The 18,832-nt window shown below is 41.1% G+C and overlaps 1 protein-coding gene across 1 annotated transcript; it reads left to right on the forward strand.

The window, feature by feature from the left end:
• The first annotated feature begins 7,925 nt into the window (after window positions 1-7,925).
• LOC147641366 (indole-3-acetic acid-amido synthetase GH3.6-like) lies at window positions 7,926-10,545 on the forward strand. Its single transcript, XM_086810395.1, has 4 exons — window positions 7,926-8,556; window positions 8,661-8,762; window positions 8,853-9,685; window positions 9,798-10,545. The coding sequence occupies exons 1-4, from the start codon at window positions 8,213-8,215 to the stop codon at window positions 10,418-10,420; spliced, it is 1,902 nt and encodes a 633-aa protein (XP_086666521.1). The 5' UTR covers window positions 7,926-8,212; the 3' UTR covers window positions 10,421-10,545.
• The last annotated feature ends 8,287 nt before the right edge of the window (window positions 10,546-18,832 follow it).

Here is an 18,832-nt window from a genome sequence, read left to right on the forward strand (position 1 = left end):
TTTAGATTTTTGTATAAGGCCTTTATAAATAGCTATTTATGAATAGAGATAGCTTCTCTCTCCATCCTTGTTCAAATTCGAGTTAATTTTGTATGGAGAGGAGATAAGCTAATGTATGAGTTATTTTTAAAATCTCCCTCAACGGCTGGGAAAAAGAAGCCCGTTTGACACTTTTTTAAATATTTGTCAAGTCTCCCTCAACGGCGCGGCTGGGGAAAAGAAGCCCGTTTGACGCTTTAAATGTTATTTTTTAAAATCTCCCTCGCGCGGCTGGGGAAAAGAAGCCCTGTTTTATGGTTTGCATAGTGCTTTGTGTAATGCATAATGATTTGTGTTTAATGAGCTGCATATACATGTTATCTTGCTAGATGGAGCCTCTCAATCTTGAAGAGAGAATAGCGTGTCCATGCATGCGATGTAAGTACCAAATCTTTCAAAAACGAAGGATTTGCAACCAGCATGTTCATGACGCTGGCATATTTCCAATGGAGCGCTTGCAAAATTTACGGTTTCAATCGTACAACCAAGCAAGTGTGCAGCCGCATCTTGATAACATTGCGCCTGTGAATTCTCGTCCCCAACAAAGGATGAGGATATCGCAAGAGGGAGTGACAGATGGAGCTCAATTAATAGCACCCGAGGAAATGGAAGAAGGTCAGGAAATGGAAGAAGGTCCAATGGAAGAAATGTTGGATGCCTTCATCGAGCAACAAGAAGCTCTCTTCGAGGAGCATGAACATGAAGATCATCAACCACGACATTCTCAACGGTCAAATTATGAACCAGAGGAAGAGGCCATGCGTAAACTTGCACGCCTTCCATTATACAATGGTGCCAACATATCTGTATTGCGTGCATCTCTTACGATGCTAAATTTGCAGTCAATTTTTGGATGGTCTAATACAAGTGTCACTGAACTATTCAAGTAAGGAATTTTTTTGGAGATTACACCTACTGTTGAAATGATAAATTATCAACTTGTATTTGAGAAAATCGTAATAGTAACGATCAGATATTGCCATACTTGCAGGCTTTTGAAAGATCAGATATTGCCCCCTGGCAACGAGATGCCTCCATCTCGTGCAGATGCGAAGAAGTTATTGAAATCCATAGGCATGGATTACAATAATATTCATGCTTGTCGCAATGATTGTTGCCTCTTCCGCCATGAATATGAGCATTTGCAAGAATGTCCCCATTGTGGCTCTAACAGATATAGAGAAGATGTTCAGGGGGAAGCTGTCCCGGTAAAGGTTCTCAGGCACTTTCCAATCATCCCAAGAATAAAAGCATGCTCAGGTGCAAATCTATAGCAAGCTTGATGACATGGCATGCCACAACTCGATCCACAGATGAAGTGATGCGTGTGCCTGCTGACTCACCCGCATGGAGACACATTGAAGAGAAATGGCCGGCTTTTAAGGAAGAACCTCGAAACCTCCGTCTTGGCCTAGCAATGGATGGTGTAAACCCTTTTGGTTTAAGGAGCTCTTCATGGAGCACATGGCCTGTTTGCCTTGTGAATTATAATCTTCCGCCATGGTTGGCAATAAAGAAAGGTCATTTGTTGCTCTCATTAATAGTTCCAGGAAAGTACAAGGTGAAGAACATGGATGTATATTTGGCACCACTTATTGATGAGTTACGCATCTTGTGGAACGGAATTGAAGTGAAGGACATGTCAAAGCAGCAGAGTGGCCAAAGACTTACAACTGTGCAAGGTATTCTCATGTGGACAATGCATGATTGGCCTAGCTATGGAGAATGCTCAGGTTTGTCTATATCGGGTTACAATGCATGTCCTGTATGTGGTCCTCGACTTGATTCAAGATACTCAAAAGCATTACGAAAGAATGTCTACCAAGGACATGTTAGGTATCTTCCAGAAAATCTTGAATTGCAGGATGGTAATCTAGGAAGACCTCCTCCAAGTGCATTGAAGGCAAGCGATTGGAAGATCAAATGGGAGGAATGTGGCAACTTGGCATGTCCTGGGATGAAGAGGCTCTCTATCTTTCACCAACTCCCCTATTGGGGTGATCTCCTTATAAACCATTTGCTTGACCCGATGCATATTTTCAAGAATGTAGCTGACATTCTGTGGAAGACCATGACAGGAAAAAAGGAGAGTAAAGGCCAAAGGGATGACTTAGAAGAGATTAGTTGCATGCAAGAGTTGTGGGCTCGCACCACTAGACCCAATGGAAAGGTGCTACTTCCAAGAGCCCCATGGGTTTTTAGCAAGATGGAGGAACAACAAGTCAAGAGGACAATTTCAGAGTTTCGGACTCCTACAGGTTGTATGCATTGCTTGAAAAGTGCATTTACAAAGGATGATGATCTTAGTGGCCTCAAGAGTCATGATTGGCACAAGTTTCTACAATTTGTGCTACCCATAGCAATAAAAGATTGCCTCACTGAAGACATTGGAGCTACTATCTATAAGATTGGCACATTGGTGCGCTGGATTTCTTCAAAAGAGATAAAGAGAGACACTTTGGAGACAGCGCGTTTAAACTCCATAGAGGCAGTCTGCATGGTAGAGAAGTTTTTCCCTACAAGTTTATTAACAATCCAGATGCATCTGCTAGTTCATGTTGTAGATGAGGTTGCAGTTCTGGAACAGTCCATTCAAGATGGATGTTCTTTTTAGAGAGGTTTATGAAGACATTAAAGGGATTTGTTCGCCAAATGGCTCGCCCAGAGGGTAGTATGTCAGAAGGGTGGCTGATACAAGAGTCCCTTGTTTACATCACTGAATATTTAAGTTCCTCAGATCCAGAGATACCTCGACTATGGTCTCAAGAGTCCAACAGGCGAGTCATTGGTGAGGAACCTCAAGGCCAAGGCATTAAGAGAAAGATGGATAACAATTTGAGGGAAAAAATCAACAAATTTTGCATCTTGAACTCTCATGTAATGGAGAAGTGGATTGAGACATATGAAGCTCTCAAGCGACAGCGAGTACAAGATCGTTTAAGTTTCAGAAGGAATCGCACTACAAGAAATCTCCCATATCCAGAAGGTATGCAAGCTCTTCCAGACTTTCCCACAGGTAGATGGCTAGAAGCTACAATTTTAGAAGCCAAACGTGCTGGTTTAACTATAACAGAGGAGGAGGAGGAGCTTACAAAAGGATGCGATTGGCATGTAAGTGTTTAAGTTCTACATTCTCTTTTTTTTCTCTACATGTCTCAGTGTTTGATTCTCCATCAACAATCTTTTTGTGCTATTTGTAGTATCACAAATATGGGGCGTTTTGGTCACATGGACGTCATTTTCGAGTAGAACGAATAGACCAAAGAAGAGCAACCTTTGATTGTGGTGTCACAGCACAGTTTGTTCAAGAAAGTCGTGCAAGTGCAAGTGATGATAACACAATTACTGGAATGCTTGATTACTTTGGAACCATTCAAGATATATTAAAGGTTGGCTTCAGAAGTTTTGAGTTGTTTATCTTTGATGTGAAGTGGTTCAAGGTAATCATGAATGGGCCACATGCAACTGTACGTAGAGACAAGAGTGGCCTCATCCAAGTGGACTCCACAAAGGTATGGACCGATTAGCAAGATACTTTTGTACGCCCAGAGCATTGTGAGCAGGTTGTCTTTAAAGCGGATCCAAAAGATCCACGCTGGCTGTTTGTGGTTCAAGTCGCCCCCCGCAGTAAGCAAATTTTTGAAGAATTTGAGATACAACAAGGTGATGTGGATGCACAGGGTGGTGGAGAGCAGCAAGAACAAGCCGATATCAACAATGAAGAGGAGCAAGCAAATGAAGAGGAGCAACTAGAGCAAGATCCAAATGAAGAGGTGCAAACCAAGGAAGCTGAAAAACAAGTTGAGGAAGAAGACATAGATGAGGAAGACATCCTTCATCAAGGGACTTTTAATGATGAGGATGCTGAAATGTACATAGACATAGATCTCTTTGGGGCTACTGATTTTAATGCGGATGATAGAATAGATAATGATTTTTAAAATGATGTATCTTAATGATTATGCAAATAGTTATGACATATTTGTAATGGTTTTATGACATTGAAGGTCCTTTCATTGTTTACCATTGTTAATGTTTACCATCATAATCACTACTGTAGGAGCAAGTTGATATAGTTTTACCAATGTTGTTTATCATTGTTAATGTTTGTCATATAGTTCTTTCATTCATTGTTTACCGTGTAATTTTCATTTCGCACAAGTTTGTCATATGGTTTTTTGTCCAACAGGCCATGGGTGACTCACCGCCCTACGACTACAGTCTAGATTTCTCATTTAATCCTACACCGCAGGGCATGAGTCTCCAATAGTTATATGGTTTTCTTTCGTCCATGACTCCAGAGTAGAGAGCCATGGCTCAGAGTTATTGGGGTTCTCGAGAGCAGGGACATCTGCCTCACCATCTGGCTTCCCGACGCCAGTTCCCACACCCGTGGGTATGACAGCAGCTCCCACACCTCATACCACACAGCCTTCCACTCCTCTTACAGCTCGATCTACCACCTCTTCACATAGACGGCGCTCACGTAGTAGGTCTTCAGGGGGAGGTTGTTGTGGTGGTAGTGCCACAGATGCTGTGACACCACCACCACGTGAGCGTCGTCCTTCGCTGTCATTTGTTGATAGCACACCCATAGGGTCACCTTCCACTCCTTGGGTTGCACATGACCATGACAACAGCAAGATTTACACAATTAGGGATGGGGCACCAATAATGGATAGTGCAGGGAAGGCAATGAAGACATGCATTCGACAATTGTGCACTATACAGTTTCATAGGGCTTTTTTAGACCCCGTTAAATAGCGCCGGTATTAGGCTAACATGTAGTAGTGAATATGCATGCATGTATATATATACGTTATGTATACTCCATGTAGACTATGCATGGATATTAGCTCAAATATTAGCTATGTATAGACTATGCATGGATATTAGTTCAAATATGCATATATATGTCTTGTGTATGGTCTATGTATGGATATGTATGTTTTATGTATGCTCTATGTATGGATATTAAAGCTATGCAAGTGGTTAATGAAAAGAAGGTCTTGAGACTGGAACATGTATATACACAAGAGGCATTGTATGAATTTTCAACAGGTTATATAAAAAACCCCAAGAAACACAATCCAAGAAACCTTTATTAGCAGCATAGGAACACCATGTCTGGGACAGTGGGACTGGGCGGACGTTGACAAGCTAGCCAACAAGTCGACTGCAGTTGAACAAGTCATCCAACTAGGCACTCCAACGTTAAGTGGTAGCGTAGCGTGCGGCTCTGCGGTCTTTATATAAGATGGATATAAAGAATGCCTTCTTGCATGGTGATTTGTAAGAAGAAGTTTACATGATACTGCCACCAAGTTATGAGAGTGATACACATCTAGATTTTGTGTGTAGGTTATTCAAAGCCTTGTATGGCTTAAAGCAGGCACCTAGAGCATGGTCAAACAAGATCGAGGAGTATCTTGTTACTATTGGATTTCAAATATCCAATGCAGATTTTTCACTTTGTGTGAAAAAGATAGATAGAGGGATCATGCTGTTAGTCATTTACGTGGATGACTTGGTTATCATTGGTGATAGTGATGTTGAAATACATGATGTCACGAAACTTTTTAAGCAAAAGTTTGAGATGAAGGATTTGGGTGAGCTGCGGTATTTCTTGGGCATAGAGGTAGTGAGATCACCTCATGGCATTTTGTTATTACAGAGGCAATATGGCTTGGACATGTTATCCAAGTATGGTATGATAGGCTGTAAGCCTTTTTCAGTGCAATTGGAGCATAACACAAAGATTTTTGCAGATACAAGTGAGCTTTTGAAGGATCCCACTACGTACAGGTCCATAGTGGGTAGCTTGATCTACATGACCATTACTAGGCCATACTTGAGTTTTGTTGTTGGACTTGTGAGTCAATTTATGCAGGCCCCTAGGAAGCCACACTTGGATGCGGCTAGACGGATTCTCAGGTACATAAAGTCCACAGTTGATTATGGACTTTTCTATGAGGCTGGTATAGAGATACAGCTACATGGGTACACAGATGCTGATTAATGGGCTGGTAGTGTTGCAGACAAAAGATCTACCAGTGGTTTTATGTTCTCATTTGGGAGTGTTGTTGTGAGTTGGAGCAGTAAGAAGTAGCCAATAGTTGCCTTGTCGAGTACAGAGGCAGAGTACAAGGGTGCTGCTATGGCAGCTTGTGAGGTAGCTTGGTTTCAGAAGTAACTTGGTGATATGGGTGAGGCCGTTGTCATTTATTGTGATAACATGAGTAGCATACAGTTGGTCCCAGTAACTCAGTATACCATGCCAGAACGAAGCACATTGAGATGCACTATCAATTTGTGAGGGAGAAGGTTTTAGCAGGTGATGTAGATCTTGTATATGTTAGCACAAAGGATCAAGTGACTGAGTTCTTCACAAAGGCATTGGGCACAGAGAAGCTTTACAGGTTTAGGAGCCTCTTTGGAGTCAAGCGCGTGGAGTTGAGCTCGAGGGAGAGTGTTGAGATATAGGGCTCAACTAGTGCTACAACGGAGATTGATGACCCACCTGGGTGATAGCTTCTGCACTTATATCACTAGCATGGTTGATGAGATTATGGTCGATATGCCGCCATTAGATGATAGGCTATATAACAGTAGCCACTTTGGAGTACTAGAGTTATGACATAGTTATAGCGCTAGCTCATATAGTCGGGTTCACACTATAGGCCGACTACTTTGTATGTTGTTGTAGGAGAGTACTTTCCCTTAATGTACTCTTATCTTTTAGTTATATTGTTATAGAGAAGAGAAGAAGAAAGAAGAAAATTCAACCATTCATCTCTCTTGTGTCTTGCACTCTTGTGTGTATGTGTGTGTGTGTGTGTGTTTGCTTACAAGGAACTCAAGCTCTCTCTCTCCCCCACATTCTCTTTATATATGTGCTCTAATATGCATGCATGTATATATATACGTTATGTATACTCTATGTAGACTATGCATGGATATTAGCTCAAATATTAGCTATGTGTAGACTATGCATGGATATTAGTTCAAATATGCATATATATGTCTTGTGTATGCTCTATGTATGGATATGCATGTTTTATGTATGCTCTATGTATGGATATTAAAGCTATGCAAGTGGTTAATGAAAAGAAGGTCTTGAGACTGGAACATGTATATACACAAGAGGCATTGTACGAATTTTCAACAGGTTATATAAAAAACCCCAAGAAACACAATCCAAGAAACCTTTATTAGCAGCATAGGAACACCATGTCTGGGACAGAGGGACTGGGCGGACGTTGACAAGCTAGCCAACAAGTCGACTGCAGTTGAACAAGTCATCCAACTAGGCACTCCAACGTTAAGTGGTAGCGTAGCGTGCGGCTCTGCGCTCTTAACGACAAGAAGTTGGAACATCTATATACTCTTCAGGCATTGTACCGTGGACAAGGAATTATCATCAGGCTACAACATAGCCTAACCAAAGCTTGACTAGCAGCATCACCGAAATCAAGGAACACCATGTCTGGTAGACTGGTTGGAGAGAATTCCTCACGAGCTGGCGAGCAGTACTTTGACTGTTGAAGATAATTCCTCAGAGTTGAAAGTGATCGTGGTGGCAGACGTCAGGCCGGGCCAGGCTCCGCAGCTAGTCAGTCAACACTGACTCAACATGACAATGTGCAACAGTCCAAAATTCAACTTGCCGCGCGTCACACGGTACAGACGGAACATGTCGGGCAAAGAGGGCGACACAATCACGGCTATCTCCGCCCCTCTTGTCGCCGGCCCGGGCCGCTGTCCCCTGTACAGTAAGCACAAGCCGACCCGGGTCTGCTGCAGAAGGTAGATCCCCAGCTACGGTTCCATTTCCCCTCGGGCCTTTCTATAAATTTGTAGGAGAGAGCTACACAGGTCCTCCAAGCTGCAACTTCCTCCGCTTTGCCTTATTTCAACAAGCTGCCATTGTTTAATTCTCCTCGGCTTTGCCTTGTTTCAACAAACCATTGCACTTCTCCGCTTATCGTTTCACTGTTCATTACTTCCTCCGTTTTGCCTTCTATCAAGCCATTATTATCCTCCGCTTTGCCTTGTTCCAAGCCATTGTACTTCTCCGCTTAGCGTTTCAGTACTACTGGTTACTTCCTATCGAAGGCGGAAGCGGCCTGTGATCTCACAATTGTAACCTCAATACAATTTGAAATTTGTCACCATGCAAATGACCGCTCAGGCAGCTAGTGGGACGGCCTCTTCTTGCAATGGAAACTCTATCAGCCCTAGTAAAGACAATGACAAGAAGGCCCTGGAGCTCATCGAGAGCCTGACCCTCAATGCAGACCACGTGCAGCAGCAAACCCTCTCCGCCATTTTGGAGAGGAACGCACGCACCGAGTACCTGGGAAGGTTCGGCCTGAACGGAAGGACTGACCGTGCGACGTTCAAGGAACTTCTCCCCGTGATTACCTACGAAGATCTTCAGCCCGAGATTCAACGCATAGCTAATGGAGATACTGCACCAATACTGTCCGGCCACCCAGTGTCGGAGTTTCTGACAAGGTGCGTTGGCCGCAGGAGTCTGTAGTACTGTATAGCGTGTTTATATCTTGTACTTTATGTAATGAGATTGTTAAAGCTGAACATATTGCTTGTGGTTCTTACAGCTCTGGAACTTCTGCCGGAGAGCGTAAATTGATGCCTACCATACACGACGAGTTCGAACGGCGGTGTCTCCTCTATAGCTTCCTCATGCCTATCATGAACCAGTAAGCACGTCGATCAAGGTTCTAAGTAAGATGTTGGCGAGTCTCACGTCAGTTCCAACGTATTGATCTAAATCTTGGATTGCTTAATAGGTACATGCCCGATCTCGACAAGGGCAAGGGGATGTACTTCTTCTTCATCAAGTCGGAGGTGAAGACCCCGGGCGGCCTCCTGGCTCGCCCCGTTCTCACTAGCTACTACAAGAGCCATTGGTTCACGGAGCGGCCATACGACCCCTACAACGTGTACACCAGCCCCAACGAGACAGTGCTGTGCCCGGATGCCCACCAGAGTATGTATTGCCAGCTGCTGTGCGGGCTGCTGCAGCGCGCGGAGGTGCTGAGGATGGGTGCCGTCTTCGCGTCGGGCTTCCTCCGCGCCATCCGCTTCCTGCAGGAGCACTGGAGGAACCTCTGCCACGACATCCGCACCGGCCACCTCAGCGATGCCATCACGGACGCGCCCGCCAGGTCTGCGGTTGGAAAGCTCCTTTCGAGGCCCAATGTCGACCTCGCCGACCACGTCAGCCAGGCTTGTGTGGATGCGGAGGCTTCTAGCTGGAAAGGAGTGATCACGCGTCTCTGGCCTCGCACCAAGTACATCGACGTCATCGTGACGGGCGCGATGGCGCAGTACATCCCGACCTTGGATTTCTACAGCGGGGGTTTGCCCCTCGTGTGCACAATGTACGCCTCGTCCGAGTGCTATTTTGGTGTTAACCTCCTCCCCCTCTGCAAGCCCGCCGAGGTATCCTACACCATCATTCCCAACATGGCCTATTTCGAGTTCCTCCCAACCAACCGAGCTTCTTCATCAGTAGCAGCAGGACGTCTACCTGCGGGCTCTCAGGTGAGCTCAGAGCTCGTGGAGCTTGCTGATGTACAAATAGGCCAGGAATACGAGCTCGTCGTCACCACCTACGCAGGTATTACATGAAAATCCCTAAGCTCCTCATCTGCAGTTTGAAGCTTAGAACTAATATTCCACAGAAGCTTGTGTGCCTAACCCAGTGCGGCTTTCCTCTCTCTCGCGCCCAGGCCTTTACCGTTACAGAGTGGGGGATATCCTCCGCGTGACCGGATTCCACAACAATGCTCCACAGTTCCAGTTCGTGTGCCGGAAGAACGTCGCCCTTAGCATCGACTCCGACAAGACGGACGAAGAGACGCTGCACAAGGCGGTCAAAGCTGCCACGGCCACGCATCTGGACCAGCACTCGGTAAGGCTCTTGGAATACACGAGCTTCGTAGACCTCTCTACCATTCCTGGTCACTACGATCTCTTCTTTGAGCTGCAATATGTGCAAGATCACCACCAGCTAGAGTTTCTAGGCATGGCCCCCATGTCCAAGGTCTTGGAGGAGTGCTGCATCACCATCGAGGAGAACTTGGACTCCGTGTACCGCCAAGGGCGAGCCTCTGATAAGTCTATCGGGCCTCTCGAGATTAGGCTAGTGAAACCTGGCACTTTTGACCACCTCATGGATTACTGCTTGAGCAGAGGGGCATCCATCAACCAGTACAAGGCCCCACGTTGCGTCAAGTCTGCGGCCATAGTAGAGCTCATGGACGCCAGAGTCGCCGCCAGCCACTTCAGCCCACGCTGCCCATCGTGGATCCCAGCTGCAGGCGGTTGCCGTCGCACATTATCAACCGATTAACTTGTAAACCCAAGTTGAAGTTAACCAACCCACACTCACACGATGTTCACGTTCGAGTCTCAATATCGAATGTTTTTTTTTTTTAAACTTCAACTTTGATCTGTAGTTTGAAGCATTCCAGAGAAGCTTCAGTGTGGTTTTCCTCTCTTTCGCGGGTTTTCCTCTCTCTCGCGCTCCAGTTCGTGTGCCCGAAGAACACAAGCAAAGTCCAAATTTGCTACATCTCAAAGACACCTTTTTCTTATTCAATCTAATAATCATGATTTCCTGTATACGGATCTAACAAATTACATTATTTATCTAGCAAATAAGTGATTCCCATATAGAAAATGACAATATCTATATAGGAAACCTACTTTACATCTAGCAAAAAGAGTTTTTTTAATGTAAGAAATGTGAATATCTATGTAAGAAATTAATCTTATAGCTAATAAATAAGTTTTCACTATATAACAAGTAGCATTTCCTATATAGCATTGTGGAGTTTCTATATAGTAAATGATAAAAACTATATTGAAAAGCCACCTCACAACTAGCAAAGAAATGAAGTCTATATAGCAAATTTGAATATATGTATATGAAATAAAACTTCCATCTAGTAAACCAATGATCTCTATATACTAAAAATAGTAACATCTCCATATAGTTGAGAACTTACATTGTATATAATTATATGGTGTTTACCTAAAGATTTCAATCTTCATAAAAGAAATCGAGTATATAAGTATTAAGAAAGCAATCAATCTACATAAATTGAATATTCTTTATATTTTTTTAAAAAGATTTAAATTTATAATTAACAAGCTCTATGTAAAAAACTTGTTTTTTTCTTATAAATAATATGTATCCAAATACAAGGAAGGATATTTAACTTCACAAAATCAATATTTATCCACAAAGACTAGTATTTTTTTCAATAACAATAATGATATTTATATTTAAAACTCTGTAGTACAAAATATTACTCATCATTTTTTTCTAGCAAAAAAATGCATACATATAAAATTTACTTATTCTATTATAATGTACAAGATTGAGCATACACATCCTCAATTTAAGTAATTATCTCACACACCCTTTCTTCAATTTACTATGCTCCCTCTCTCTCCCTCTCTCTCATTAAGATTAATTAATCATATATATATATATAGCGAGAGATAGTGAGTGAAAAAGAGCAGAAAGAGTGAGAGAATGGACAAGAGGGTAGGGAGATAATGATAGGAAGAGAGGGTGTGTATGTGTGTATGTCTATGATAGAGAGTGTGAGAAAGAAAGAGACAGTGTGTGAGAATGAGAAAGAGAGATCAAGAGAGAGATTGAGAGAGAACGAGGAGGAAAGGAGGCATAGGGGTTGAGAGAGAGGTGGGGGATAGAGAGAGTGTGTGTATATATATTGAGAGAGAGCTCGAGGATGTATCACGTGCATTTAAAGGGTATTTAACAAACTCCTTAACTGTGAATTTTTCATAAATAAAATGATCCCTTTTTCTTTATGGACATTCGTGTTTTTTTAAAAATTGATTTTAAAAACTCTTTTGTAAATATATTACTGTGAATTTACTATAAATTCATAATAAATATATTACTATGAATTTACTATAAAATTTTGAATTAAAAAGCCCTTTCATGTGAACTCACGTGATATACTTACATATTTTTAGGTAAAACCCGAGAGAGAGAGAGAGAGAGAGAGAGAGAGAGAGAATGAGAGAGAGGATGAGAGAGAGGGTAGAGAAAGAGAGCGAGAGGAAGTATCACTACAACAGAATGAGGGTTTAGGAGTGAAAATAGCAACGCTTTTATAACTAGAAGGATACGGAGATATCGGACCTATGTCGTTGTGCTAAACACACTGTTGAGCAGCGAAAGTACTGCATAATAATAAAAATATGGGGCAAACCAGGGAGTATGCACAGGACTCCCCAGTCTACCCCAACTCTTTTTTTTCTAATGTAGACACAATTAAACTAACACAACTTTACATCATCATGGACAAGTGTAATGTAAAACTTGACAAATACCCCAAAAAAAAAGACAATTTCAATTCATGGTTTTAGGAATGTCAAAATTCAATTACAATACTTAGTGGAATTACATAAGTGTATGATTCCAAAAAACTCATATACAAGATAAAGTGTAATGAAAATCTATGGAGCTAGGGGCTATCTAATGCAAAATCATATTCATCTTGCATAGGGGGCAGTCCATTGCTTCAAGCTATAGACATACAAACAAATCAACATTTTAGAAAGTTTTTATTTAAGATAACCTTCTTTAATTAAAAGATAAGGTACAATTTGAGGCTAATATATACTTACAAATATTGTTGGGATATCGACTCCTCCTTCACGTGTAACATCACGCCTCAAGTTATTTGCCATCTATCCAAGAAAAAACATAAATACTTAAAACTCTTATGTATATGGCATTATGCATATAGCCTTATACATATGGCTAATAATATACATAAGGCTAATGCATATGGCATAATACATAAAGCTATCGACATGCGTAGGTAGCTATCAGCATGCATTGCAAGGTACCGGCATGCGTAGAAAGGTACTAGCATGCATTGGTTTTGCTACCGGCATGCGTTGGTTGCTACCCGCATGCGTTTGAAGCTACCAGCACGCATTGGTTGCTACCGGCATGCCTAGGAAGGTACTGTTGTAAGGTCTCTCCCCCAAGCCATGTATGTGTCTCTTTTAATATGGATTTCAATAAGGAAAGAGAGTGTACTTAGAGAAGAGAGATAATAAGGCTAGAAACATTAGAAAAGTGTTAGAATAAAAATATTAGCTCCAAAAATCCTAAAAGAAATAAGAAGACAAGAATAATTCTATTAAGAGATAAGTATCTCCAAAAATAGAAATTCGAATTCAGGTGATAGGAGGTCGTATTTAGAGTACTTTTACATATTTAAAGTCCATTCATACTAAAAATGTGAAAAAATAATACGTTTCTAAAGATGGCACGTTTGTAGCTATATACAGATGTTTTTGCCTATTCTACTTGTGTTGGCTTGTAGACTAGATGCCTTCCAGTTCTTTTGACTAGTTATACAACCATATTCTGAGTTCTTATCAAAGAGTTATGGCCGAAACAATTTGCTCTGTCAGGGTCCCTACACAACAAGGAAAACTGTAAGAAGGTAGCAAGTAGCCTCAAGGTAATCCTAGAGCTTGAGATGTATATATCCCTTCATTCTTATCTAATCTCTTAGAAGAGAAGGTTAGATTGCTATGGTCTTTCGGACGAAGAGACCGAAAACTCCATAGCTTTTCTTTTAAAGAAAGAATAGTATGCCGTAGCCCTACAAGAGAAGGCTATTTTGCCATAGATCTTCGAAGAAAGAGAGAAAAGTCAGAGTATGAGTAAGAGGAGATAAATCTTGGGGATGATCGAATGATTTCAATCGTAAGCGAAGGTATTAGAAGACTCTCTATTCTCATATATCAAGTTCTGAATCTCTTATTAAACGAGCAAAGACAACGATAAACAATAAATTTCTATAAGGTATATATATATATATTTTCTCAATTATATATCATTCTTAGGGGTTGAGGTATGGCCCCGGCTTCTCTATTAATTGTTAATAGTGATCTATTCGATTGATTTACTAGTTAAAGTTTGTATTCTTTTAAACAACAACATATGCCTTAATAAAGAATGTCTTATCGCGCATTCTCAAGTTGAAATGTTAAAATCTTTGTGAAAGGGTTGTTTTCTTAAGAAGGTAACGTGGATTTTAGTCCTATGGTTTAGTTGAGTAACGTGGATTTTAGTCCTATGGTTTAGTTAAATTAAGATACATGTACAACCTCTCCCTGCCTTGATACTGCCCCGTTCTTGTGCTTGTATATCTGGACGATGGAGACGTTAGTAAGGCCCAGGGTCAGCCCATGGTATCCCTCATACCATTGGGAGAATGAGGTTTTTCGATTGAGGCGAGTGATTGTGATGCTCCCTAGTTCTAAGCGCCCAAGCTAGTGCGGTGAATTAGCCCACCCTAGTGCATAGACATCCCTCTGAGGGGCGGGAGGATCGAGCAACAGAGCCTGAGAGGGTGACATGTCGGCTTGAGTCCTCCCCCCAGGGCCGATGATGAGGTGTATGGTCCCGTAAGTTTTTGCCCAGCATGTAGAGGCTAGAAGGCCGAATTCTAGATCATCGGCATTATAAAGGAAAAGAATAAGAGAGCCGGTTTGCCTTGTATGGAATTGATTCATGTATAAACTTTCTTTATAAATCTTATCTTTGGCATTATGATACTGTGGAAAAAGGCTATTTTAACAAACCTTGTGAAAAGGGCCTTAATTAAGGAACATGTTTATTTATGTCAAACAGTGTGGTAGGATTAATTAGAACACAAATTGACGCATGTGTAGGGTAAAAAGTGGGAGGATGGAATACCCCGATGGCACCATCATACGGACGGGTAGACTCGATTAGTCGGGTAGCTTTCCAACATATTAAGTGAAAGCCCTCGGGTAATTCTATTCAAGAAGACTAGGCCAGCGGGGCTGTGCCTTGCATGGATGAGAAAAAAAGCGTTGTCTCTAGGAATCAAGACTAGTAGTTGTCCAAATTACGATCAATTACCCTATGGGTGATTTGATTTTTAGAAGACCACACTCCCCCTGTGGGATAGAACTAGGTCTTACCTATGAATCATATCCTTGAATCTCCGCATGGTCAAGGTGTCGATGAGTAGGAAATTTTCTCCAAGATAAGACTTAGTGGACTATCTTAAGTGTTTCCCCTATTTTGGAAGGGGGGAACCTTACAAGTGGTATCAGAGAGCCGATCCTAGTTCTTAGTATTTGTTTTTCAAAGATTAACTATCAAGGGATTAAAACAAGTGATTGTTTATCATATGAGGAGGACAAATCAATCATCTCTACTGGCCATAAAAGTGATTTGAATATCCTCTCATGTTGAGACAATCATCCTATGAAATTGTGCTTATATCTTGGGGGTGCACTCGCAAGATATTTGTACAATAAATTTGAGAAATAAGATTGGGGGAGGAAACCTTTTGAGGGAAAACATAGGGTGATCAAATTAAGAAACTAGTGAGAGACTGAATGACTAGAAGGATAGACCGAAACTTTGTTTAGAGAAATTTTTAGGATATTATTCATTAATTTGCATATTATAAATTATTAAGATTAAAACTCCATTAAGATTTGAATAGTTGACGTGAGAATGCCATCCATTGGTGGATGCTTTTCACTAGGACGATCATCCAAGATCTTGAACCCATCTCAAATAAACATGGGTCTCGAATGTGTAATTCCTAGAGGATCATGCTCTTAGATATGTTAATCCCAAGATACTAGATGTGTAATTTTCAGAAAACTAATCATCTCAGACGTGTTAATCCTGATAATCTTTGGATGTGTCAATCCCAAGGCACCAGATGTGTAATTCTAAAAAAAATGAAGATCTCAGATGTATTAATCCTATTTGCCTTCAAATGTGGTGCTATGATAAGTATTTGATAGTTTTGAACTTTTAATAGACATGATGAAAGAAGCAAGTTCACCCTTGCTTGCATCTAAAAATCCTAAGAAATGCCAAATTAGTTGGAAGCGTTGTCAATCTAACCACGGAAACCAGAATCAGTAATGGAATGCCATGAAAGTACACCTTCTTCGAGAAAGGTTTTGGCCTCCAGGATTTCGAGAGGATTAAATGAATGAATTTTTGGAGCTAACCCTAGAAAGGAACACCCTAAAAGAATACCACTAAACTTTTGTCAAACTTCTCCAATTTGCTCTAGAGATGAATGAGGTAACTCTTCTCCATCGATTCATTTGGAAGCTTAATCTACTATTGAATAACCTCGTCAAGAATGCAAAAACCATCCTCTATTTCAAAAGCCATTATTATAGCCAGAGACTATGATAAAGTTTTTTTTTATATAGAAAGTGTCGAGAAGGACATGAGTCCTTCCATGTTAATCAAGAAGAGGTCCCCTAATTCAAGAAGAGGTCCCCTAATTCAAGAGGAACGTCAAGCCCACCCTTGCCTACAAGGAATCATGAGCTAGAGAAAAAATTAGGTCAAGAAATAGGGATAGCAGGGTTAAAGATAATCGAATTCAACAAGTGTCCAGAAGGACATGAGTCCTTCCATGTTAATCAAGAAGAGGTCCCCTAATTCAAGAAGAGGTCCCCTAATTCAAGAGGAACGTCAAGCCCACCCTTGCCTACAAGGAATCATGAGCTAGAGCAAAAATTAGGTCAAGAAATAGGGATAGCAGGGTTAAAGATAATCGAATTCAACAAGTATTTCTATAAGTAAATAGAAGAGGATTACCTATGAATCGTATCCTTGAATCTCCACATGGTCAAGGTGTCGATGAGTAGGAAATATTCTCCATGATAAGACTTAGTGGACTAGCTTAAGTGTTTCCCCTATTTTAAAAGAGGGGAACCTTACAAGTGGTATTAGAGAGCCGATCTTAGTTCCTAGGATTTGTTTTTCAAAGGTTAACTGTCAAGGGATTAAAACAAGTGATTGTTTATCATATGAGGAGGACGAATCAATCATCCCTACTTGCCATAGGAGTGATTTGAATATCCCCACATGTTGAGACAATCATCCTATGAAATTGTGCTTGTATCTTGGGGGTGCACACGTAAGATATTTGTACAATAAATTTGAGAAATAAGATTGGGGGAGGAAACCTTTTGAGGGAAAACATAGGGTGATCAAATTAAGAAACTAGTGAGAGACTGAATGACTAGAAGGATAGATCGAAACTTTTTTTAGAGAAATTTTTAGGATATTATTCATTAATTTGCATATTATAAATTATTAAGACTATAACTCCATTAAGATTTGAATAGTTGACGTGTGAATGCCATCCATTGGTGGATGCTTTACACTAGGACGATCATCCAAGATCTTGAACCCATCTTAGATAAACATGGGTCTCGGTAGATGTGTAATTCCTAGAGGATCATGCTCTTAGATGTGTTAATCCCAAGATACTAGATGTGTAATTTTCAGAAAAACTAATCATCTCAGACGTATTAATCCTGATAATCTTTGGATGTGTCAACCCCAAGGCACTAGATGTGTAATTCTCAAAAAAATGAAGATCTCAGATGTTTTAATCTTGACTCCCTTCAAATGTGGTGCTATGATAAGTATTTAATAGTTTTGAACTTTTAATGAACACAATGAAAGAAGCAAGTTCACCCTTGCTTGCATCTAAAAACCGTAAGAAATGCCAAATTAGTTGGAAGCACTGTTGTCAATCTAACTAGGGGAACGAGAATCAGTTATGGGATGCCATGAAAGTACACCTTCTTCGAGAAAGGTTTTGGCCTCCAGGATTTCGAGAGGATAAAATGAATGAATTTTTGGAGCTAACCCAAGAAAGGAAGACCCTAAAAGCATACCACTAAACTTTTGTTAAACTTCTCCAATTTGCTCTAGAGATGAATGAGGCAACTCTTCTCCATCGATTCATTTGGAAGCTTAATCTACCATTGAATAACCTCTTCAAGAATGAAAAAAGCATCCTCTATTTCAGAAGTCATAATTATAGCTAGAGACTATGATAAAGTTTTTTTTATATAGAAAGTGTCGAGAAGGACATGAGTCCTTCCATGTTAATCAAGAAGAGGTCCCCTAATTCAAGGGAAACATCAAGCCCACCCTTGGCTACAAGGAATCATGAGCTAGAGATGTATTAATCCTGACTACCTTCAAATGTGGTGCTATGATAAGTATTTGATAGTTTTGAACTTTTAATGGAACTCATCAATCAATGGTTCAAGATAAACATCCATATGCTTGACTTTATGTTTCCCTGGAATTAGAAGGGATAACATAAGATGTCCCTTCTTGATCGCCATTGATGGTGGAAGGTTGTAATTCACCAACACAACTAGCCACACGCTGTATGCGGTGCTTTTGAAACCAAATGGATTCACTCCATCCATACCCAGGCCAAGTCTCAAGTTTCTGGGCTCTGTTTTAAAGCTGGGCCACTCATCTTCAATATGCTTCCAAGCAGGAGTGTCTGCGGGAATTCTCCACATGCCATCATCCGATCGATGTGAGGAATGCCGTGACATGAGCTCTGCTATGGATTTGCACTTGAACATGTGTTTGATGCGAGGAATTATAGGAAAGTGTTGCAAGACTTTATGAGGTACATCAAAACTCTTCATATCTGTTCTGTACCTTGCTTCACCACAAGTGGGACAATGTAGAGCCTCCTTATGCGTCCCACGAAAGAGAATGCAATCATTGACGCATGCATGTATGCGATCATAATCCGGTCCTCCAAGAGATGTCACATAGCACCTCGCTATGTCTCTTGAGGTGGGTAGTCTATTTTCCTTTGGAAGCATGTTTGATAATAGCCTGCATCCAATATCATCAATTATA

Source organism: Cibotium barometz, chromosome 2, assembly GCF_041138505.1.
Source record: "Cibotium barometz isolate CiBa-2024 chromosome 2, ASM4113850v1, whole genome shotgun sequence".
NCBI classification, from domain to species: domain Eukaryota; kingdom Viridiplantae; phylum Streptophyta; class Polypodiopsida; order Cyatheales; family Cibotiaceae; genus Cibotium; species Cibotium barometz.

Bases quoted from the DNA above. Each gene is read 5' to 3' on its own strand.
- LOC147641366 (XM_086810395.1), top strand. From the start codon at position 8,213: ATGCAAATGACCGCTCAGGCAGCTAGTGGGACGGCCTCTTCTTGCAAT. The intron at 8,557-8,660 runs GTGCGTTGGCCG...TGGTTCTTACAG, and splicing joins GTGTCGGAGTTTCTGACAAG to CTCTGGAACTTCTGCCGGAG. The intron at 8,763-8,852 runs GTAAGCACGTCG...ATTGCTTAATAG, and splicing joins CTCATGCCTATCATGAACCA to GTACATGCCCGATCTCGACA.